Source organism: Molothrus aeneus, chromosome 17, assembly GCF_037042795.1.
Source record: "Molothrus aeneus isolate 106 chromosome 17, BPBGC_Maene_1.0, whole genome shotgun sequence".
Classification (NCBI taxonomy): domain Eukaryota; kingdom Metazoa; phylum Chordata; class Aves; order Passeriformes; family Icteridae; genus Molothrus; species Molothrus aeneus.
Genome location: NC_089662.1, coordinates 11,858,736 through 11,883,758, shown reverse-complemented (window position 1 = coordinate 11,883,758; position 25,023 = coordinate 11,858,736). Strand labels below are relative to the sequence as shown.

Genomic DNA, 25,023 nt, shown 5'->3' with positions numbered 1-25,023 from the left:
TTCCTTGGCAAGCCAAAGAGTAGACCTAGATCATCTTAACTGCTAATTTTTGGTCTTGATTACAAAATCCACGTTCCTCTATTCCAGAGTGCTTAGAGATAACTGAATTAGGGTCTTTTCCCTGCTCATCTTCAGCTTGAGGGAATAGAAGATCACGTTTTAAACAAGGTTAAATTTCAATTAAAGAAATGCAGCCCAGGCTATGCATTTTCTGCAGTCCAGTGGGGTATTAGGTGTGTGATGGGGAGCACAGTAATTCCTGTCTTTGCATGACTTCAGTGAAGTCACTGCCAACACACAAGTCCAAATATGTAATAGCTGAAATATACCCAACTCCTCCACGTGTGTGCCCTCTCTTGCTGACTGTCAATAGCAGGGATGTGCCTGCTGGCAAGTGCTCTGAAAACCAGATTACCTAAATTTAGCCAATAAATGGATTATGAATTCAGCACATGTTCCCACTCTTGTCACAGCTAATCATAAATTCATAATTTCAAGCTACATTCAACCCCAGATAAACTCCTCTGTCTTCAAAATAAATTATATCCCAGTATAAAGCAAGGTAAACCAAAAGTGTCCTGGAATAGGTTGCTTGAGTGTTGGGAATTAGGTGCTGTAGTAAGGAAGATTCAGAGCTGATGGGCCATAATGGCAGAAAGACCTTTACAAGTCCAAAATGAGAATAATGGCAGAAGTCATACCAAAGCCTTTTGAGGTCTGTGTGATGCCTCTTGCATCATCCTGAATTATTGTCAAGGGGTTTAACTCAAACAGTTAAATCTGATTTCTGCCTCCACTTTTACTTCCAGCCCCCTGGATTCATTGCCTCCGTTCATCTGCTGCTTGTCTTTCTCCTTTGTTCCACACATCTGTGAATGTGCCAGTTCCTTTCTGGCCTTTGGCTGCAGATGCAGCTTCCTTTCCCTGCCTGGCTGGAAATACTGAGGATTTGCCTTCAGCTGGAGGCAGGGCAGACCTGGTTGTAGAGCATGAAAAAGCTGGGTTGGAACTTCTTCCCCAATTTCCTGACAGAGTTCTGTGTCCAAATACTCAGATTTTGCCTTTTAGTTTAAATGCATCACTTGCTAATGCCTGCAAGGGTTAAGGATAAACTCTGGTGTTCATGGATGCCTGATTCTGTGGAAATGGATGTTTTATATTTGCTTTCACATGTGAATGGATTTGCTCTCACAACAGCTATTTCTTTGTTTCACACAAAATTCACAGGCATGACATTTGTTCACGTTAGGCTTGCACCGGATCAAGAGTATTCTCCAAAGTTTGGCATGAATGCTAGCAATTTATTTAATAAAATTTGTCTTTAAAATAGTAATTTTTTTGAGCTCAGAAGCAGATACGCATGTGGTTTGGTCAGTGGATTGCTGTGTTCTTCTGACTGAGGAGTTTAATTTTGAATGTTGGAGGAACATCAGGAGTGTAATGAAGGCAGGGTTAGATACCAAACTTACTGACATTTTAGTTCTCTGGAGGAGAATGCTGGAGTGGAGTCCAGGGTGTAGTTTGCTCAGGATGTATCTCCATTAATATTTTACTTTATTAGTGGGCTTTGAAACCAAAGTTATTATTACCAAAGAATGTAAATGTAGAAGTACTGCTGCATAAACCTAAGTGATGCATCTTCAGAAGATAATTCTGTACTAAAAGTATTTGGCTACAGTCCAGAATTCTGCAGACAAAGTTCTTTAGCCAAATGTCTTGATGGGTGGCCTATACCCATAATGTTAATTAACAGAGTTAAAAATAATTCAGTAAAGAGAAGAACAGATTCCTTGTTACTAGTGGTAAAAATGGCAAACTCTGTTGTTGGATAAGAATATTATACTTGCATCACCAAGTGATTTTAAACATACAGATAAATGTAACAAAATATGCCTAATCCCAGGGATTTCTATTTCCAAAAGAGAAAGTAATCTTGAGCTTTTTTTAAAATAAATGTCAGATGCATATTTTTGTAATTGCTTTCAAGTCTGTTTGGCTCAGTAGTGTCTGGACTTCTAAGTCAACATATTTCTAATACCTGTTCAGGCTTCTGCTTTGTTTTTTGTGGTTCTGTTCTCTGCAAACCTACAAATGCAAATGCAGTGGGATTTTTTTTTTTTGTGGGTGATGGGAAAGGGTTGCAATGCAGTGTAGCAGGAGATGGAATATAAGCCAAAGCCTTTGGTTAATTAAACTCTCACTAATTTCTGCATTTTAATGGCAACAGGTTCCTCATTCCTTCCCACTGTAGTTTTTTCCATCCTCAAAAGTTTTTGTTGTGGCATGTGAGTGAATGTAGTACAAATGTATGAAAAAACATATTTTGTCCACTGAGACTTTTGGAGGAGATGCAGTGAATATGCTGAAAGCTCCAGACCCTTGGGTTTGGCTTTGCTGTACATTGATCTTGCAATGATATTCCTTGGTTTTTTGTATTTTTAATCATATTTTCACCATGCCTTTTTTTCTGGTAAGGAAAGTGCAGCAAATTCACCCTAAAAGTAACAGTTTACTGCAGGTGAAACTTCTGTAACTGCATTGCTTAAATGTTTTGAGAGAATTAGAATGAGTGAAATAGTAGATTGTTGTGTACACAGTAATCCTTCAGTGCTCTGGTTTTTGTGCAGACAGGTAGTGGTCAGTGTGAACTGGGAATGAATGAATGTCAAAAATGAATTGGTCAGAATGAATTAGGGTGAGAAGTTAAATGAGAGGAGGAATTGTGACTGTAAATTCTGTAAGTTTGCCATGCACCCTGGGTGTACTAGACTTCTGTATTTTTTTTAAGTTTTAACCATTAATACAAAAAAAATGCTCAATTTTACCATAAAATTCCCATAAGCTTATTGTAAAGCAGACCAAATGATATTTTGACTTGTGAGTATTGGACTTAATGAAATAGGAGTGTTGGATTGCTGTGGCTGTCAAATGGTGAGAATCAATCCAAGCAACTCTTACAACTCAGAGTAGTTCTGAGAATGAATTTTCACTCCCTCTCCCAGGCTCTTGCAAGGTCCCTTTGTGCAAACACAGAAAGCCCCAAACGAGGTTTGTTTTGAGCTGTGATTCAAACAAACAATTCAGTGTGAGACAGAAACAAGCAGAATAAAAGCCTTCCACAGGGGCTGAGCAGCCTTTCCTGGGAATCCCTCCTGCCAGGAGGAAGATCTGCAGGCACAAAATACAGGGCAAGCTATAAATAAACCCTCGAGGAAACAAGGGAGAGCGTGGCATTGGTTGCATCGCTTTTGCCCGGCCCTGTGAGGCTGGAGCATCGCCCCTGGGTGGGTTCTGAGCTTGGGGAGCTGCTGTGGAAGCCACAGAAAATGCAGCTGCAGCAGGACAGGGCTGCAGGAATGATGTGCGTCCCTGTGCTCCCATAGCCACGCTCCTGAAGCAGGTGGGACCAGGATTTTTAGGCTTTTGCAGTTCATTCACCTCGGTGAGTGGGTGCTGGAGCTTTTTGCATGACCTTGGGAGCTGCTGTTTGTGGTGCTCCCCGTGAGCAGGCACAGCTTTTGGAGCACAGAGGGGCTTGGGAGAGCTCCCGTGGCTCAGCTGCATTGCTGCAGAAAGGGAACATCTCAAGATGACAGGATGACAATTAGGAGAATACTTTTATCAAACATAAGACCTAAAATGCTACTGTAAAAGCTCATTAAAATTGTTTTTAAAAAGAAAGTAAAAGCAACCATGTTCCAAAAGATGGAAGGCAACAGAAAATTCCTGATCCAAGGATGAAATGAGGCCAGTACATTTGCTGGTACAGTGTGAAAGCAGCAGGTTCGATTCTCAATTATTCCCTGGGCTGAAACTCTGCAGATCCATCACTGCCAGTCCTGGGGAGAGGCAGCACTGGGTGCTGCTGATTGCACATTCTCCCCTTCATTTTCCTCTTCTGTGAACTCCACTGTTGGGTGATATGCCAAAGCCTTTCCTTCACTGGGGACTTCAGTTTAAATTTCTTTTGTCTGGGTGCTTGCCTGCAATCACAGGTATTGCTGAAGTTACTGTTTTTAGAGACCCCCTGACAAAGATGTCTGGAGGACATTTGGTATAAATTTACCAGCAGGCTCAAAAGTTTATTGAGACCATGTGCTTGCATGCAGAGAACATGGTCATAAAATCCTGACTTCAGGAGGGGCAGGCTGGAAATTAAAAAATAGATTAAGCTCATAGTAGCTGAAGAAGTCAAATTGAAGCTGAGTTTAAGTAACTTTAAATGCAGTATTTTTAGTATATGACTAAGTTCTAAACGAGTTAATTTTACATGTGATTAAGAGTAATTTCATAGCAGGATGTCATTGATAGGTTTTGTGATTTTGAACTGATTACTCTGTAGTATATTATACATTGATTTTGTAGCTGAAACATGTTAAAATAAGTTGTTGTAGTTAAATATAAATCTCTGTTAACTATATTTGTATTGTGGTACACTAATTAAGTCTCTGAGGAGGATATGCACCAATAAAGCTAAATTGTAATGTGTTCATTATGGAAGTGAGGGGTTTGGATGATAATTTACACTTGAAATGTGTTGGCTGCCCAGTAAATTTTCAGTGAGTGCCTTGGGTACTCTGCAAGGTTCCCCTTCCCCCAGAGGGCTCGTGTAAACTGCAGCCCCAGGAAAAGCTGGCAAAGGATTATTTTTAGGAAGCTTCCTGCAGCTGGGGGAGGGAAGGAGCCACGTCCAGCCCAGGTCAGGTGGCCAGGTCTGCTGTGGGATCTTGGCTGGAGATTTGTGTTTTTGAAAAGAAAGATCCTTCTGAACCCTAAGTGGTTTTTATAAATGAATGAAAATAGGAATATACATACAAAATCCCCACAACTGTTAAACTGCCTTGTTTATTGCCAGTGTTGGTAAACTTGCAGATTTTCTGAGGACCCCACTGCCCACCACTTGTGCTGTTAAAGTATCTAAGAGGGACTTTAATTACATTAGAGGGACTTTATTTACCCATGTATAATGTTACAAGATCAGGAGGTGTGTGAAGGGACTGTGAAGTTTTGGGTCTGGCAAGACAATTTTCTTACACAGATTCGTAAAGTGTGGCTGTTCTCTGGATATTCTTTCATCAAACTGAGGCTTTAGAGTGAGCCTCCTGATTGTTTTCTTTTGGTGTTTTCATTAGCTCTCCCTGACATCCCTGTGTGTGCCATGAAGAAGAACAGAGTTTGCAGTTAAGGTGTGCAGACTCCTTTTCTTCCCTGGCTTGGAATGGCTTCTCCTTGTTTATTGTGGAGAACTCCTTGTTCCCCTCTGTCCCAGGGTGGGACACTTGAGGATACACACACACTTTGTTATCCCAGACAGGGCTTGGGTGAAACAGTTTGTAAACTGATGCTTTGATGCAGCTCTTCTTCAAGAGGATTATTAAAGCTCACATCTGCAAAAACCCTTGGGTGATTTTGGATAGTGGGAGTTTTAAATGAAGTCATATGAATGAAGGATGATCAATCTTTCATGTTTCTAATGCCAAGAAGTATTGTGATGTCATCAAGAATCTTGATCAAGGTCTTGTCATCAAGATTCTTGATCTTGAATCTCATGATGGAGTGGTTTGGTGGAAGAGGTGAGAGGACAGGTTTAGAAATCTCCTGTTTTACCATGATATATTCCCCAAATGGGCATTCCAGACTCCAGGATCTTACCATGTCTCATTAAAATGCAGACGTTAGTACATTATCTGTGTATTTTCAATGCTAACTCTAATTCTCTACCTCTGTTGTTCAAAATTTGTTTCAAAAAGTAAGTGTGTGGTGTGTATGAAGTGTGGAATGGCCTTATGTGAGGTTACAAGTACAACAGACTCATTAGTGGCACAGTGGAACAGTTACCAAGGGAAACACTAACTAAAATGGCCAGTTTTAAAAAGCTTCTTGGAGAAGAACATGTCAGATTACAACTTGCTTTATTATGATTAATGTGGCTGTTTCAGTAAAGTTGAACATACCAGAATTCCTCTGTGCTCTCTCAGAGCTCTTTGCTAGGTGGGATCCTTGGCCCTTCTCCATTGCTGCTGGAGCACTTTCCCATCCAGCTCTCTCCCCAGAGCTGAGCTGCTCTGTGTTACCATTCAGGGGTGAGTGGTATCATCCCCAGCTCCCTCCAGACCATCCCTGCTCCTTCTCCCTCATCTCCCTGAGCATGCTGTGAATTGAGCTCAGGCAGGGAAAACAGCACGAGGCAGGACTGGACAGGTCAAAGCAGAGCTGCTTTCATTAGACTAAAAAAAAACCCCAACCAAACCCCAAGCCTGGCCCTCAACCAACTTTTAGGATCAGAAAGGTGTTGAGCCACTTCCCAGTTTCAATCTGATTGGAGCCAAGCCTTGCAGACACTTGGGAAGCTGGAGCTCCACTGCTGCTTAATTGCTTCTTGTTTTGAAGGATAATTAGGAACTTTACTTAAAAATAGTAACTTTAGTGTTCAGTCCATTAAATTTGTCACCAACATAATTTCATTAGACTCCCAGCTGTTTTCTTACTGGAATTGTGAACTAAAAATAGGTGGGATTTCTGCTGTTGTGTGCAGAGGCTGGTACCTCCATTTCAGCTGTAACTTTCCCTAATGATGTGAACTGTGTTTGTTTCCCTCAGAGCTTTCTTCTGGGCTGTATTTCAGAAGGTCCTGCTAATTATGCCAAAATTGTGCACTGTGGTTTTCTGATAAAGTCACGTGGCACTGAAGAATATGAAACTGATTTCCCTCAAGACAAGTCTTACAAATGGAAGGTTGATGCCGCACCCAGTGCATTTTTCTTTTTCTACAGTCTGCAAGAGATGTTTGTAGTAGTTGAACAAATACCTTTCAAAAACAAACAAACACTAATGAACACAGGTTTGTTACTATTATTATGAGGGGTGTGATTTACTTTCTCAGTTCAGTTCTCATGAGCAGTCCCTTTGTTGTGCATAATTGAAATCACAATGTAGATTGTGAGATAATGTGACAATTACCGTGTTTATATTGTGTGAAACACGGTGTTTTTTTGAAACAAACCTCTGTAATTACCAGAATCTGTACAAGCACATGCTGCTTTTATACATACATGGTTTACAGGGTGAATCAGGTTGTAATATCCATGTTTAAGCAATAGGCTTTTTTTAAGTTCTGGACCGTTTCACATTTATTCTTGACGTCCACACCACAAGGCATCATAATGCAGAAAGGTGAAACAGATTTTTCTCTGAAGAGTTAAGTCTGTCTATGTAAGTGTATGGCAGTTTCCCTGTATGCTTTCTTAGAAACCAGTGATTACTGGTTTGGGAGGGACTGGTTGGAAGGGACCACTGAGGCCATCTGGTCCCACCTCAGCTCAAGCAGGGTCCCCTCAAGCACTTTCCTCAGGGTTGTGTCCAGACAGCTTTAAAAAGTTGCATTTTTTGACTGTGATGTTAGTCAAAGATTTTTTTTCCCCCTTGGAATACATTTTGACTGTAACTCCACTGAATATATGCAGTTTGTGCTGATAAAAATGAATGTAGGTAACAGGAGGAAGTTTTGCTGCAGAGCAGTGTGGGGCTTGTGGGGTTTTTTAAAGGCTTGATGTTTGGAGCCACAACCAAGAAAGTCAGTGACCCAAATGTAAATTATGTAGGCCTTAAGGGGTTTTTTTCTTCCCTACTCTGTTATCTTTAAGCAAAGAAACTGAAAATCATAAGATACATTAGTAAAACAGGTCTCTCCAATGGAAGTGAGCTCATTCAAAGGAGGGCACTTTTCTTCCTTAATTAAAATGAAGGATATGCTTATCTGCAGAAGTACTCCAGTGGTGTTCCCTCAAAGCCTGGATTTAGATGCAGTGTGTAATTCTGGCACGGTTTATTAGCATCTCAGATCTTTTTTAATTTCTCATCTGCTTGTTGGCAGTGTGTTCCCTGGGCTTCCTGTGCGTGTGCGTTCCTCCAAAGCAGAAAAGTGCAGTTTCACAAGCTGGAAACGTGGGTGGGATGGCGTGAGGGAAAAGTGCTGCTTGGAAAGCTCTGCACCTGCCACTAGTTCTGAGCATCCCCATCCATGCAGGGCACAGTGCGTGCAAGATGCTGCAAAAATCTGTTAGGCAGCAAAATGTAGAAGAAAAGCAGGAGTGGCTATATTTAGTAGTCACATATTATTAACTTCTGTGTAATGTACCAGTTGCTGTGCTCAGACACCCCTTTTTTGTGGTGAATTAATAATTTGCTGCTGAGGACAGGAAGTGGAGTTAAAGTGCTGTTGTGTGATAAAAGCTGTGTTTCACATATGGTTATGGTGTTTATAGACTGTGTATGTATAAATAAGCACCTGATATGGGGTAGGTAATGGAGGAACACACCTCCCTTTCACAGAACCTGTGAGTGTTCTCTGCAGACTTTCTCCTGACCCATCTGCTCTGAGTCTCTTCCACCTTGAAGCCTTTGCTGCTGTTGTTAGTGTAAGGCACGATCCGGAAGCTCTAATTATAGTCATACAGAACAAATGGAAATCCTGGAATTGTCTCCAGCGCTCTGGAATCCCTGAGTTTTCAGTTGCAGGTATCAGAGCAATAGGTGAGCCAGCCCAGGATTGTGCCCCTGGAGCTGCCTCATGCCTCCACTTCCCAGCATAGCTTTGAATTACACATTTATTTCCAGATCCGTGGGCTGTGACTGATGGCCACTAAGTTTTAGAAATATATTTGAACCTAGACTGCAATCTGAAGGGTGCTGTACATCATTTAGTGCTTCTTTAGACAATCTAAGAGGCTTGCTGGCTTTATGTCTTTTTGCAAAATAACAGGCTTGGATATTGGGCAGCCAGAAGCCCCAGCTGGGACTTAACAAATGTTGATGTGGGAATATTTGGGGAAGAGAAATACCGTTTTAGACCCCTTCTTGTCTTTCCCACAGCAGCAATTATACCCATGGCTTTTAGTGTCTTTTTTAGTTCAGTTCTTCTCCTGAGACTCTTTAAATGTTTCTTTCATGTAGAAGAGGAAATTTGTAGTCTGTTAATGAGTAATTTAGGTTTAGGTTTTCATCCATTTGAGATGCAAACATGAGACACTGCCCTCTGCAGACAAAGAGATGTGAAGATGTGCTTGTCTTCTTCTGGAATCATGGCTTTTAGTCATCCAGTGGATTTTGGACATTTTTTGGAACTTCAGTGGATACCTTGGGCTCTTCAGGTTGGCTTTTCCTTCCCTTGGATTCCCTGCTTGCCTGGCTGTGATTGAGTGCAGGGGATGGGGAGTTCACCCACTGGTGGTGCAAAAATGAGTTGATGTTCATAGCTCTGTGATACTTTCTTTTCAGTGTAATAAACAAAAAACCCCCATAAACCAGTATCAGTGGAATTTCAGAATTAATGCCCACTGAGATTTGGTACTTGCTTCATGACCACAGTGGGTAGAACCTTTCTTCCTTTTGTTGTTCTCCTTGCCCCCATCCCCACAGGAAAGGTGGGACTGGAGTTAAGGTTTCCAGAGACCATGGCTGCAATTTATTAAAGTGAGCAGTTTTGTCCAGGGTACTCAGCTCAGAGGCTCTCTCCAGCCTCAGCTGAAGGGTGGTTTATGGTCAGGGCAGTGGCACAGCCTGGGAGCACAGAGAGCTGTGTGAGAGAGGGAAGGGGCTGGGGGGGAAGGTTCCCTGCCCAGGCTGTCCCAGTGCTTGGCCTCTGTAAAGGCTGCCAGCAGGGAGGCCAGTGAGGATGCTGAAGGGTGGTGTGTCTGTGTCACCTCTGGTACCTCCTGAGTCTTAATTCAGTTTTAATTCTTCTAAGGTTCCAAGTCAAGATAGAACTGTGCCTTCTGCTGCTGAGGGGCTTTTGGGGTTGTAATGCTGAAATAGTTATGTTCTGTGAATAATACATCTAGGAATTGTTTAAGTGATTACAACACTTTTATATAGGTAATAAATAGAGTCAATGAAGCTCGTTCAAAAGAACTAATTCCACCTGAAGCAGCTGAACGACTTCCTCATTTTAACATTGCAAAACAAGCCAATAAGAGAATAAGGGATTTAAGAGTTGTCCCAAAATTCCCCATCCCTCACCCACACCCCGCACTCCAGTCCTGTCTGGATTCCACATTTTGCACCCCTCACTCCCCTCTGTGAACCAGGGACTGCCATGGAAAACCTCCCTGAGACTCTGGGAGGAAACAGGAGGAGGTTGTGCCTTGTCAGGGATTTTACTTTTCCTGTGCACACTTCATTCTAAATTCTCTGTGACTCCAGCGCTAAAAGCGCACAGCTTAGACAAGTCCGCATGAAAAAACACATTTTGCAAATGTTAGAATATGTTTTGTAAATACAAAGTCTGTCCTACTGTGTTTTACAGTCATTTGAATGACTAGAGCTTTTAGTACTATTTTAAGGTCTTTTATAGCCAGCTGTGTCTTTTCAGAGGTGAGATTTAAAGTTCGTATTTTTGTAATGATTTAAATTCTGCTTCAGAGTGAGTTGAGTCAAGTTAGGTCAGTGGGGAAGAGGGGGGAAGGCCAAAATATTGTATTTAAAAGATTCTAAAATGATTTGTCATGTCCCTTGTTAAATTAGGGCTGTTTGTGAGTCTTTGTAAAGCCACATTATTCTACGTGGTGTCCATTTTAATTGCAGGCTTAAAAGCACTAAATACCCAAATGCAGTTTGTGGGAGCTCTGCATAGGCAGTGGCTGTGTGTTGATGCTGTCACAGACACATGAGTAAGCAAAGATGGAGGGTCTGTATTAGATTTTCCTTTTAAAAGTAGCAAAACACTCCACAAAAAGCAGAACCATGAAACTGGATGACTGAAAGGTTTTTCATGGGGAATAAGAGGACTTCACTATTCCAGAACCATGGTGACTCCCATGAATGGCTTTTCCACCGAAGCAGTGTGGTCACCTTTATTATTTACCTTTGATTTTGGCTTCAGCTTTGGTTTCTTGTTCCTTTTATCTGCCTGAGTGTAATGTGTGCCAGGGACAGACAAGCACTTAAACTTGACTTCTTCATTTTGTTGTATGGCAGAACACAGAACCAGATACTTGCTTTTCACTGTAGCCAAAGATGAGTGTCCCTGCACTGCTCAAAATTCACAGCATAAAATGCGGTTGCAGCTCTGTGTCATTTGCCTGGTTTAAAATGATATTTTTTTAATCTGCCTGGTATTAAATTTCATGATCAAGCAAATGTTTTCAAGAAAAAGAAAACAAATAATAACTGTATTATTATAACTCAGTTCCAAATGAGCGGTGTGCTCTTTACAGATGCTTTCAACTCCAGTTGGTGCCTCTGCTTTTTCAGAGGCCTGGAGTTGTTTTTGCTGGGTTGAAAGCAGAACATTTAAACAAGAATGGGGGGAAGCCACATTGCTCTGGGGAGAGCAAAAGCTGAAATGTGAGCGCTGTGAGTTGTGGGACTGTCAGCCCAGCAGGTACTGGCAGCTCCTCGGTCCTGTCCCAGGCCCTTCCAGCCCCATCACGGGACAGAAATGAACATTTCAGGGTCCTGTCAGCAGCATCAGAGTCACACTCACTGCCTTTTTGCCTGAGAACCCAACTTCCTAAGTACTGAACAAAAACCTCAGCTGGGATGGTGCCTAAGCAGACAAGATTCCAGCTCTGGATTTATATCTTGCATCTAAATATACACAAACTATTTTTGTGAAGATCTTTGTACCAGTGTATTTAAATAGGGATGTGAAGTCCTCCCTCAGCACCCTGCTCAGAGCCCAGCAGAGCTTTGTCTTCCCATTGTTTGGGCTCATCTGGGGCCTGATTCCTTCCCTGAGCTATCACCGCTTCCTTAATTCCTGCGGAAACTCGGGCTTGGTTCAGAATTCCTCTTCTGTCACGTGAGGTCCTGTCAGCTCCACTGAGCCTTGTCCCCAAAATTCCTGTTCCAAATGATGTTTCCCATTTTCCCAGTAGTAACTGGGGAAGTGCCTGGTTCTGTGTTCTCCCTGTTTAGGTTTACAAGCCACACACAAGCTGAAAAAATGTGGGAACTGTCTGAACCTCCATTTTATCTGGTTTTGCAGATAGCTCTGTTTCTTCAGTTTAGGGAAACTAGTATGGAGTATTAAGCTTGTTAATTCTTTTATCATCTGAATGCACTTTTATTAATATTTTTAATTGTTAACATATTTTTTTTATTTATTAGTGATGTCATTAATTCTTCAGCTGAAATCAGTTCTACTGATTTGATGGCACTGGAGGGAGCTACAGACCCTGAGGACAAGATTCATAAAAATACTTGGCTGAAACACAATTAGGTTCACCTGTTTTAATTGCTCAGAGCAGCCTCCAGTAGAGGACTTACACCTAAAACATACACAGGCTGTTGCCATTTTAAAAATGGCATCTAGGATTGAAGGAAGATTTCATATCCTTATTTGAAATCAAATATAGGGAATTTCAAACAAATTCATATTCAAATTTCATTTTAAATTCTTCATTCTGAAACTTTACTTAAACAGACTCCTTAGTCTAAGTTAATAGCGAATATTCTTAAACCTAAGAAGATCCTTATTGAACCTGACAGATTTAAATTTTATTAGATTGTGAAAAATTATTAAATTTCAAGTTTCTCTCCAAGTTCAGTCCCCACGGAGCACAGGAGGGATGCAGTTTTTGGTCTCTTCTGCAGTATATAAGGTCTGTGACTTTAGCTTACAGTTTAAAAAGGTTTAAAACAGGAAAATGGTCATCCCATGTAGTGTTTGCTATTCCACAGCCCTCTCCCCCTCATCTTTCCCCCAGACAAAATGAGAAAGTTTGTCTCTTGTGTGGGCCAGGAAGGGCTAGCTTGTAGTCATGTATGAGTTGCTTTCTTAAGGAAGAAAAAAAATTAATTTTATATGATTTAAATCAAAACTTGCAGCTGGTGACAGGCTCTTAGACTAACTTGGAGTATCTTTATAAAAACCAATAAAATAAATTCAAGTGCATTATCCAAAATCCTTCTGTGCAAGCTGCTGCTCCTGAGGCGTGCCTTGTTCAGATGCAGGGAGCAAACTGGATGTGGGCAAAGGCAGGGGAGTTTACACACAGCTCCAAGCCTGGGTGGAAGTAACTCTACAATTTTTAGCAATGAAAATATCCATGTAGGGACCTAAAGGAATCCTGTGGGCTGATGGTGCAGCTTGCAGGGAGTGCACACACGGTGCCTTTTTGGCAGACAGAAGAGATTTTACTGTGGCTTAATGCTTATTATAGTTGCAGTTTCTTGATCACCATCTGCAGTCTCTATTGGTTTTTGATAGAGCAACTAGGATTTTATATTTTGGGAGTGGTGTTCTCTATGTTGTATCACGCTGACTTACTACTTCCAGTGTCTGTGAAATAACCAAGTCTCACAACTTCAGTCTGGTTCCTGAGCTGCTGCTTTCCTATGCTGGAGGAAATATTGAATCTCCTCATTATACAAACGGCTTCTGTTGAGTAATATTGACAAATACACTGAATAACATTTTTGACATAACATTCTGTTCCCACACAGATAATTTGGATGTAATTGAATGGGTTGATCAAGAGCCTGTGCTAAAAATACGACATTTTCTCCCCCACTAAGTGGGAGAAAACGCTTGCTCCAGAGGCAGTGGGGCAGCGCAGAGCTTTGGGAAGTGGGGTGGGATGTGCTGTGGTTCTGTCCCTTGCTGAGGCTCCAAAGGGGTGATGCTGAGAGCAGCCCTGCACAAGGATTTGGGAGCCCTGTCCCTCTCCAGGCTGCTGGAGGCACAGAGCAGCCTGAGACCGATTTTAGCTGGAGCAAAGGCTCCAGCCCAGGCAGGATCCCAGCCAGGATCCCCGTCAGACCCGCAGCAGCACTCCGTGCACTTCAGCCAAAAACGTACAGAAATACTTGGGGGGGGGGGAAGATTTGAGGATCTCTTTTCTTCCCTTCTGTTTTTCCTTATTTTAATGGTCTCCTGGGCAAAAGGCTGCATTGTTACAGTTTCAAAAGCAGGGTGGTTGTGCTGCAGACGGGTGGGGAAAAGAAAGAAAAATAGACCTTAGAGAAAGGCTGGCTGTTTAGTATGCAATAAAGTGACTTTTATACCTCTCCCAATCTCCTATCAAATAAATCTCGTGCTAACAAGCAATCAAACCCGTTTCCCTGCCCTGCTCTGCACAGCCCGAGCCACATTGTACCTTTCCAGCCTTTGAAACTGCCTGTGCCTATTTTTATTTGTCAGGCCGGGGCTGGGCTGGCCCCATTCCAGATGTGTCTCACAAGATTTGGTGCTGATGAGCTATTTATAGCCCTGTGGTTCCATTGTCATGGCAACCGTGCTAGAGGCCAAGGCGGCTGGGAGCTATTTCTGGACTTGTGCTGTAATGTAAAACTGATTGGGAAAGTTAGTGCATCCTCTAAGCCAGACTAACTTTAGACAGGCAGAGAGAGGGGGGGGGGGGAAAGGAAAAAAGAGACAACTACAACCTCTTTAAATAGATTTTTCTCTTTCTCCTACCTTTTCCCCATTTCCCTTTCGGAGTGCTGGCAGTGTTTGAAGGGTGCTTTGCCTGCTGCTGGGCTTGTCTGAAATTCATTCATGCCTCCCGGGGTTGTGCTGCTTTAATCAGGCACTTTGGGAAGCTGCCTGCGGAACCAGCCGCGTTTTTAGGGCAAGGTTTGAACTTCCCAGAGACACAAAACTAAAGGGGCTTTGCTGGCACATCCTGGTTTTTTGGGATAGCTGCAGTTCTTTGTACCCCATAGTTTTAATACTCTTATTTTTTGTGTGTGCTTCATGTTCTCCACGCCATATAAGGAACTGTAACCTTGATTACCACAAGATGATTCCAAATATATGGAGTCATACTTTTCAGCTTTCTCATTATTTGCTTCAAAATTAAACCCATGGTGCCCCTCCGCCTCCAAGTGGCTGGAATGCTCGAGGTTCTTCTGGAATTACAGCTGGGGCCTCTCTCAAAATCACTTTTCTGGGATATGTATGCATTGACACCATCTCTAATTAAATTCTGAGCTTTAGACTATTTGAAAACCTTTCTTACAGTTTCAATAAGGAAATCATCATAATGCTTTGACTTGAAACTGGAAATCAAAAAGTGTTTGCAGCTTCTTGAGAAAGTTTTCTGGAGACTTTAGGTTTACTTCTGTTCACGTTTTATGCTACGTTTCAAGGTTCATTTCCAACATAAATCTGGTTTTCAATGGGATCCTTATGTCTGAGGACTGACATGGAGAATGTTGTTACAGGGACATCGTATATGGGATGGTTTTAGGTGCAATATAGTGCTCTCCTAATTACACCAATAATACTTGGTACAGTACTGTGCCTATGTCCCTGTCTCTATAAAGGTTTTTTTCTCTTTCCTAATTGTAAAGTTGTTAAAGTAATTACAAAGGGTTTGTAATTTATTTTCTCACTCCTTATCTAGTTTTGTTTAGGTAGAAAAAAGAGCTGTGCCTTTCTGAGCATTTTCAGTTTTCCAGTAATGTTTGTGGCACATTTTTAGTGACTACCTCAGCAGTAAAATCTCCCCCTTTGCAAATAATAGAAAATACCACTACATCTGTAAAAAACAGTCAAAACCTACTGGTGTCCCAACTTTAGATTTTTAACTTAATTTGAGGAAAAACCTGACAAGTTTGGTTTCATGTGCTGCCCATGTTTGCAGGACACTGTAAATATCAGCAGATTGAACATTTGCTTGTTTTATTTGTATCATTCCTGTAAATCTGCCTGCAGTTCTGCTCCTCTTGCAAAATAAAGCAGCTGAAATCTTTATCACCAGTTTAAGGAATAGGATTCCCTCTTCTCCCCTGCTTGCTTTGAGCAGCAGAAAGGGACAGAGTTGAGGGACAGTCAATTTGTTCACACACAAATGGCTTTTTAAAAGGGAGTTTTCTATCTTTGTGCTCATCCTGTGTCTCTGGCTCAGCTTAGACAGCATAGCTGAAGAAAGAATTTACCAAATAGTTAACTGCAGAGCTCTTAGAAAGATTTGCTGAATAACATAAAGGATTATGGCAAGGACTAAAAAGGCAGGAAAGCAGCAGTAAAGCATGGTCTGTTCTGAAAAATAAAAAATGCACTCTTGTTTACAATAAACACTCTTAATGTTGAGTTAAATTTCAGCTTAAAACTGCTTTGTGTAGTACTTTGTAGTTCTGCTAGAGTGTAGATAAATAAAATCCGCTGGGCATTTGCACAGTTTGGTCTTGAGGGTGATCTGTAAAAAAACATTAATTTCTTTCTGGTCATAGAAACCTGAATTGGAAAGACTGTTTTAGAGGTGATCAGGGGAAATGCCAGCATAATTCTTAGTAAAATCTTGATAATTCTTAGTAATATTCTGGTGGGTTCTTAGTAATATCTTGGTAGAAACACATGACTCAGTGGAAATGAAAAATGGAAAATCATTTCCACTGACTCAAGAGACTTGGGGCAATTAACTGCTCTGTGCCTGCCTTTAAAATAGGGTTATGCCATGTGTGCATTCTGGGGTGTGATGGTGGAGGCAGGAAATGCAGCCTCAGTGAAGGCAGGCAGGAGCTCCAGTCTGATTTACTGTCTGTAAAATACCTCGAGGCTTTCAGAGGCAGGGAACTTCACAAATGCAGAGTTTCAGTGCTACTGTTGAAGCTTATAAGTTATAAATAAATGTTGTCTTTAGTTGGGATTGAAATCTTGATTTCATGAAGTGTCTTTCTGACACTGAAGATGAGATCTAATTGTGTCTTTTAAGGGAGACATTTTATATGGAAATTCAAGTTATGACTTGACCAGGAAAAAAAAAAAAAAAGATGGAAATAAAGCTCTTCAAATATAGGTGTGTTGTCAGTTTGAAGACACCTTTCCAGTGTTGTTCTAGGCTGAAGACAAAAGCTCTTTCTTCAGAGGAAAAAAAAAATAATAATTCCTGTGAGCCAACCATTTTGTCAGATGAGAGAGAGAAACATTTCAGTTGCTGTTTATTGAGGAGGCTGTCAGGAAATGCTCGAGGAAGGAGCCCGAGTTCCCTCCCGTGCTGCCCCAGCCCGTGAAGCTGTGCTGTGCAGGGTTTTGTGTGTCACACACCTTTCCAGCAGGGAAAACAAGCTGCACTTCTTTGTCTGGCAGCAGCTCTGTTCATTCAGGAAATACCCTCCATAGGGATAAAGCAGCTCTCTCTGGATGAAAGAACTCCAGAATAACTCAGGTGCTGGCATATATCTTCATCTGAAAACTGGGACGTGGCTTTGACATAAGAGGTTTTAGTTAAAACTTGGAAAGAATTGAGGATACCTGTATGGCTTAATTGCTCAGACCTGCTGGGGCTAAGGAGAGCCTCTGTGCAGCTCTCTCTGAATCTGCATCCTTAAAATTAAAAACACTTTATCTGTCACAAAGATCTGCTTGGAACACTTCACGTGCGGTTTTCCTTCCCTAATCTAAAAAAGGGACACAAAAATGCAGCATATTTTTTTTTATTTCAGATTGTTTTAATTTTTTGTTAATACCTTTTATTTTAATGTCTCAGAGACACAGGTGGTGGTGTCCTAGAGATGCTTCCTCTCAGTGTTGCTGACTACAAATAACCTGAAGTCTTCTGAGGTTTTTCTGTCAGTGTGTGGCAGAGCAGTATCAGTAGCACAGGCAGAGGAGCCTCTTACTACGTGACAGAATTTTGCAGAGCAGTAGCTGATCCTGTTATTTAGTCATGTCCAGAATGTGGCCCAAAGTGAGAATTGGCAGCAACGCTGAATGAATTATTTGCCTTCTGGAAAATAGCTTTTCCATATAATCTCTGGGAAGATTTTACAGAACAAAAAAACAACACTAACTTTGTAACTTGGTTCAAGGCTTGCTCACAGTATAAAATTTGGTTTTGTGGTTTGACAGTTTTATGTGAATTATTTCATCAAGGTCACTTGTGTTTCTCCCTGTAAGTTCACTGCTGACACAGTAGATGGTGGGCACATCTCCAGGAGGCTCAGAACAATCCCTCACAGCAGTGAGTTCAGCACACAAAGTCGTACTCAAGTGGCCTCGCTTATGTTTTGGGTAGAGCATAGCAAGAATTAAAAATAGAAATTAATGATGGCGAATTTGTGTTTATTTTGAATTGGGCTTTGTTCTCATCTGACTGGATTATTAGTTTAATTTAGTGGATAAATTGTTTGGTTTTGACTAACATTGACTGAGAAGTCTCTGAACTCAGTGTATTGATGTTTTCTGAACTCTCATGCTCCTGCTGTTGCTCCTGATTTTAGGTGTATCAGAGCAGATCAAGTTTCTGCTCCCCTTTTCTCCTCACATTTATTTTTACATTGACCAACCAAAAGAACAATCCCCTTTCTTTCCATGTGAGCAAAAAATCAAACTGCTTTTTAACACCTTTAGCCCTTTCTAAAGCTGCTGGAGCAGACTTTGAGGAAAGGCACAGGGGGAAATCATGGAACACATCACTGTGCTCCATTTTCCCTAAAATGCCCTGAAAGCAGGAGGGGTTTTCTGGTGTCTGTCACACAGTGAAAGACTTCCTTCTCCAGGGAGCATTGTTAGGAGTATCAGATGTTGCTGAATGTTAGAGCTTGTCTTGGGGGGAAGAAGAAATATTTATTCCATTTGAATTTGTTTTACCTGGCATGAGCATTGGTGTTGGAATCCATATCTAGTACAGTACTACTGCTCCTATGTGGCTGATGTTTTTCAAGGAAATCATAGGCCTAAAAATAGTCTGCATAAACAACAGTAAGAGGTTTGTACTTTCAGTTCCAGGTTTTAGCAATATCTTGTTGTTATTTTCTAATTTTCAGTTTCCAAAATCCATTAAGCTGATTAACTGTTTAAAAATAAAACAAAAAAAAAACACCAACAAAAAAAACCCCCAAAACAAAACCAAAAACCCACCTCTTGTGGAACCCAGCATAAAATGTTCTGCTTGGATAAATTCATCCAGAAAGGCAGAGTGATTGCAGTAATCACCTTTGTATCTTGATGAACGTGTTCTGTTCGGAACATTTTTCAAGCATCCTCCAACTTGTGAAATTGCCACGTGATTCTGAAACTGTGCTCTGAGGGGAGAGGATGGGGTGGAAACACTCGTGCTACTGGGAACTCAGGGCCGTTGTACTTATTTAACATCCTCTGTGTACTGAACACAGAGTTTTATATCTTCCCTTTGGATTTAAAAAAAAAAAAAGAAAAAAATTACTTAACAGCTTGGAAGATATGAGGAAAAAAATCCAGTTTGCAAATTGCAGAGCACAGTTTGTCACCACTTTATCCTTGTGAGTCTGTGGCCGTGTCACGTTCCCTGATGGAAATTGATCTTTGCACTTTGTCTCACGTGTTTTTGTAACGTGTTAACTTAAGATACATTTTAATGTGTTTAAAATTCTGTAATTCAGTCTAAACAAAAATTAATTTTCACGTGTCTCTGAAGCAAGATCATCTAGAAGAGGGCATTGCTCTGAAGCAGTTGGCAAAATACAGGAATTTTTCCCCCCTTTCCCTGCTCCTCATTAGGTGTTTTAGGAAGTCAGGTAGGACTGAAACTGGGGCTGAGTCGTGTGGTGGCTTTAGTGGGAGTTTTTTGGGTTTTTGATTTGTGAATCTGGGACAGGGCTCCCTTTCCCCCATAGAAGCTGTGGCTGTTGTTAGTGCACATTAAAGGAGGCAGGGAAAACTCACCTTTCCTTTGTGATTTCTGCTTCAGAGAGAAAACAATTCCTGCAGAGGGATTTCCAAGGGAGCTCAAGGCCTATTGGTCTAAAGGCTGATTAATCATTAATGTTAGGGGTGAAGCACTGCTGGAGTGGAAGGGGCTGAGCAAGGGGCACCTGGCTGAGGACCTGGTGTGGGGCAGTGGGACTGGGGCCAAACACCACAAAATCTGCATCCTGAGCTGCTGCTGGGCCACCACAACAAAGCAGAATTCACTAATTCCTTTAGAATGTTGCTTTTTGAGTTGAAGTGAAAGATAATTATGAGGTTATAGTTAATTGGTAAAAAAAAATTAAATACTCCAGACTATCATCTGTAGGTAGTGCCTAATGAATTTGAACAAAATCTATCTCTTATTTCCCATGTAGCCAACTACTGCTGCTGCTCCAGAAAGTAACTGAAACACTGATACAGCAGCTGACAGAAAAATCAGTGGCCCCTCTCACTCGTACTGAAATTGCTTTAGGGCTTCCACTTATCTAAAGAACTCCAGAGCTGATAAGTTGTTTAAAAATCCTCATTTTACTTTCTGGGGAAGTACATGTGGGCAGCTTGCTTGAGTCGTCGTTTCGGGGTTCACAGCAGCAGCTCCAGGGTGGGATCCTGTGAAGAAATGCCCCAAGTTAAAGCCCCGGGGTGTTTTTGGTGGGGAGCCGGCGGGAGGGGCTGGCTGGGGTTCCCAGATGGAGTCACTGAGCTGCTCTCAGCCCTCTGCCGGCCGCTGCTGGGAATGGTACAAAATCCCCGATTTTGCCTTTCCAGCGTGTGATTTTTCATCGTTTTGTGAGCCTGAGAGCATTAAAATGCACCAGAATTTGCCTGGGAACTGTCAGTTACTAAAGCATCAGAAAGTTTGTCTGGTTTGAGAGTGAGGAGTTTCTCTTTTTTCTTTCCTCTCTGCAGTTTTCTAGACAAGATTGACATAGTCAAACAGAATGAGTACACCCCATCTGACCAGGTACGTGGGGCTTTGGGAGGAAATGACACCATTTATCTGCCCCTTCATCTTTGGGGGCAATTAATTCATTTTCTAATCACCATTTCAGCTATTGCCATGCAAATGGCTTGGTCCTTTGGATTATGTTTGTACACATAAATGATGTACAAGGTTACATCACTTACAAGATTTCCATCGTGTTTCTGTGACACTGAACACTCCAGTGCTGTTCCCTGTTGTTGTAGTACAGCATGGAAAAAAGGGGTTTATTTCCATTGCTGGATATAGGGAAACTACCAAGTATCTGTGTTGAATAAATGCATTTCCCTTTATGCTTTAGGATCTTCTCAGATGCAGAGTTTTGACATCAGGAATTTTTGAAACCAAGTTTCAGGTGGATAAAGTAAATTTTCAGTAAGTATAATTCTTTCTTCTTTATGTTCTTACAATTTTTAATACAACACAGACAAATACCAATGTAAACTGGGAGGAGAGCCTACCATATATTCATTGAGCCTACTGTATTTCTCAGGATCAGTGTTTAATAGAAAGGAAGTATTTTATGGTTTTCTAATTTAGTAGTCTGGCTTGAAAATGAAATGCAAATGGTGTGCTTTATTTTAAATCACAAAGAACAAAATGTTTTAAATCTATTTTCTCTGCATGCCTGTGTTCATGGACTGTTTACCCATTCGGGTTCTTGTAATCCAAGATTCCCTTTAACTTCTGCAACACAGAAGTACTAAAGTTTCTTACCTTTTCTGTTTGCATGCAGACACAAAAAACCCAGCACAAAATGATTCTGACTGACTGGATTTATGTTTTTTTCTCAGTATGTTTGATGTTGGAGGGCAACGAGATGAACGCCGAAAATGGATCCAGTGTTTTAATGGTAGGATTAGAATTTCTGGTGGCTTTATAAAATAGCTCTCTGCAGAACTGTAGTGCCTAATCTTCATTTTCTCAACTGTGTGAAATCCATCATCTTTCCATGTAGCTCAATAAGGAGTTACCAAACAGTCCCACAGCACTGAGTTTTTTCTTGACATGTAAGCTCCTGTAACTACGTAGAACATCTTCAAGGAGAATGCAGGTGGAGAGGAATTTGAATTTGATAACTTCAGCTTGTCCATTTTTTTTGGCTTCCCTCTCTTCTGTTAATCAAGTATTTTTGGAGGTGGCTTGGTGCATTATTTGCCAGCCTATACTTTGTTAAGGTACTTTATCTTCTTTGTTGTTTGGACAAAATAGCAGCGAAGTTACACAAAAAAGACCACCACCTTTTTGTAGAAAAGTTACAGTGAGATCCTACAGAATAAGTAAAGCAGAATGCAACTTGGAATTCAAGGCAAATTGCTACAGTTCCTGTCACAGAATCACCTGGACATTGTCTGTGTGTGTGGAAGGACTGGGCAGTATTTTCATCTGTGCTGTCAGTAACAGATTTGTTTGGGTTTTACCTCTGCTCCTTCCTCTTCCTGTTACCTCATGGTCTGACTCATCTGTGCTGCTGTGCCTGAGGCAGATGAGCCTGGCAGAGTGAGGGACTGGAGCAGCTCAGGGATCCTGATCCTGGGAATGCCTCCCAGGGAGGAGATGGGGCTCCAAGCAGTAAAACACATGCAGGGGGACCACTGCAATCAGCCATGAATTCACTGCAGTCTGCTGCTGTTGTTACTGCTCTTTACACAAATCAAAAGTGCTGTTTGTCCTGAGGTGTTCCCCCAAGGACCTCCCTGTCCTTTCCTGATAGCTCATGGTTGTTTCCAATTTTCTTTACACATTTTAAATCTTCTTTCAATTCTCCTCTTGGCTTTCTTCAGTTTCTCCCTCTTGCTCCAGTTCCTTTCTTTCCTACATTTTCTGTCATTCTGTCAGCTTCTGTTCAAGGCAGCTTCCTGCCTTGCCTGTCTTCCATGGTTTCTTCACTTTCTTTTTTGATTCCTGGTACTTAAAAAGCTGTCAGCAGCAGCATCCCAGCCTGTTCTCTGCAGGGAGCTGCAAGTCTGGCAGCTTCTTACTGAACTTCATGATTCCTGGGTATTTCTTCTGAAGCTTGGCATTAACTCAAGGGTATTTCTTGCTTTAGATGTGACTGCTATCATATTTGTGGTGGCCAGCAGTAGCTACAACATGGTGATACGAGAGGACAATCAGACCAACCGGCTGCAGGAGGCACTAAACCTCTTCAAGAGTATCTGGAACAACAGGTCTGTGAAAGGCTCTTCTCACTGAGGTTCCTGGTCCTGTCACCACTCATGACCAGGCCACCAGGCCTGGCTGGGACAAAGTTCATTTTTTCCATAAGAGCCCACAGAGTGCCATGGTTTAGGTTTTGCCCAAAGCAATGCTGATAACACACTCCTGCTCTGAGCAGTGTGTGCAGAGCCCTCTCTGTTCCTCACTCTGTCCCTGCAGTCAATCCTCAGGGACACAGGTGGGCAGATCCAGGCTGACCAAGGTGTGTTCCATGCCACATAACATCATTCTCTGCATTAAGGGGGGAAATAGAGGATTTTGGGAGGTTCCCCAGCTTGCTGGGTATTGGTCTGCCCACAGGTGGTGAGTGATTGCCTTTGCATCACTTCTTTTGTCTTCTCCTGGCTTTTATTTATCCCTCACTAATTAAACAGTCATCATTTATATTTTATCTTGACCCCCAGATTTTTTTGCTTTCATTCTCTCTTTCCTCCTCCTCCACCCCCTGAGGAGGAAGGTGAGTGAGGAGCTGCCCACCAGGGTTAACAGCACAGGGGGCTCTGTTGTTCCCATCTCCTAGCACAGTCTGGGCTGGTTCTTTGGTCACAGCCTCCCACCTCTAATGTTCATTAATCTCAGATCATTGCAAAGAGCTCTGCACAGCCACTCATTGGTGGTTGCCATATTGAGGCTGAAGTAATTAGTGATGGAGCTGTGCTCTGGGAGGTGGAAATCTCCCCTGGGATGGGTTTGGATCAACAGCACAAAGTGGGGAGCACCTCAGGGTGTGCACACCTGGAATTACACCCGTGGGATTCAGGTATAAAAAAACCTTTCCAAATCATTGCAGTGTGTCATATGGCCTTGTCTCCAGACATGTTGTGTGACTTACTTTATTTTGAGTTTCTGTATGACCTGGGCTGTGCCTCCTCACAGTGTTTGGTTTCCATTTTGCACAGGTGGCTACGGACCATTTCAGTAATCCTTTTCCTGAATAAACAAGATTTGCTAGCAGAGAAAGTTTTGGCAGGGAAATCTAAAATTGAAGACTACTTTCCAGAATTTGCTCGCTACACTACACCAGATGATGGTAATATTTTTAAGTTTTGTTTGCAATTTATCATTTCCTTGTTAATTATATTTGTGATGGTTTTGGTAGCTTCAACTAGGGCTTCAAAACTCTTAAGTAGATGTAATCATCAATGTCTTTTAGCCAAATTGTAGTGTTGAATTTAAGGTACTAATAATAAGAGATTCCTGCCTCTTAAATGTTTAATATATTAATAATTTCATCATGACAAAATCCTTTTACTTTGCTGTAGATCAGAGTCTGACATTTTGTCACAAATGTGTCCTCAGGACTCCTCCTAATCCTGCCTGTGGACATTTCTCTTACCTGCCAAATTCCTGTTACTGTGGCCATTATAATATTCCCTTTTTCTCCTGAAATCCTGCTGGTTTAATAATGTCATGGTTTGTCTTGTCTCACAGTCAGTTTTGCCAAGTGGATTTCTGTCATATTTGAGCGGAAAACAGAACAAGTTGAGATTTTTAGGTGCTATTACCAGAAAACACCTGTTTTAATAAGATGCTTCTTTTATTATTAATCAGCAACACCAGAGCCTGGTGAGGATCCCAGAGTTACAAGGGCCAAGTATTTTATTAGAGACGAGTTTCTTGTAAGTATTTCCTTTCTTTGCCTATTTCTTCTGTGATTCTTCCCAAACCCAAGCTCTTGCTCACCTTCTGCTATTGCAAAGTGCTGTCACTTCTTGTGTTGTTTGTATTTAACATCCACATTGCATCAACCACTGTTATATTTATGAGCTTTACTACTGTTTCTTACCTGCTTTTTGGATATTTGCTCGTACATAATTAAATAGTAAAAAAATTGGTGAGAATTAAGAAACCCCAAATAGAATGATGAGTGAAGTCCTGCTGTTACTAATGGGGCCAGATTTTTATTCCATGCATTATTTCTAAAGATAGAGACTAATCAAAAGATGCCTCCTTTGTCAGGTATTAATGTTCTTTTCATATTATCTTTCCCATTACTGGTCAGCTGAAGCTATAATGGACATAGATTTTTTTTTCTAATATTGTTACAATTACTTGAAATGGTGAGACTGGCAATCAAATTGTGGACTCATTTTAAAATGGAGCAAAACAAAAAGTTGACGTAGGCTTTCTGTAAGTGTAAAGCAGAGATAAAAGCTTTGTACAGGGAGGCAAAATCCTGCTTTTTTCATGGCCAAATGGACTA

At 41.5% G+C, this 25,023-nt stretch overlaps 1 protein-coding gene across 2 annotated transcripts in view; it reads left to right on the top strand.

Annotated features, from left to right (window-relative positions):
- GNAS (GNAS complex locus) overlaps positions 1-25,023 on the top strand; it is a 129,248-nt gene that overhangs the window by 100,064 nt on the left and 4,161 nt on the right. For both annotated transcript variants that reach the window (XM_066561822.1, XM_066561823.1), the window contains exons 6-11: positions 20,528-20,582; positions 20,902-20,975; positions 21,395-21,453; positions 22,651-22,771; positions 23,720-23,850; positions 24,372-24,439. In XM_066561822.1, the coding sequence (XP_066417919.1) occupies positions 20,528-20,582; positions 20,902-20,975; positions 21,395-21,453; positions 22,651-22,771; positions 23,720-23,850; positions 24,372-24,439 (508 nt within the window). The remainder of the gene's footprint in view (positions 1-20,527; positions 20,583-20,901; positions 20,976-21,394; positions 21,454-22,650; positions 22,772-23,719; positions 23,851-24,371; positions 24,440-25,023) is intronic.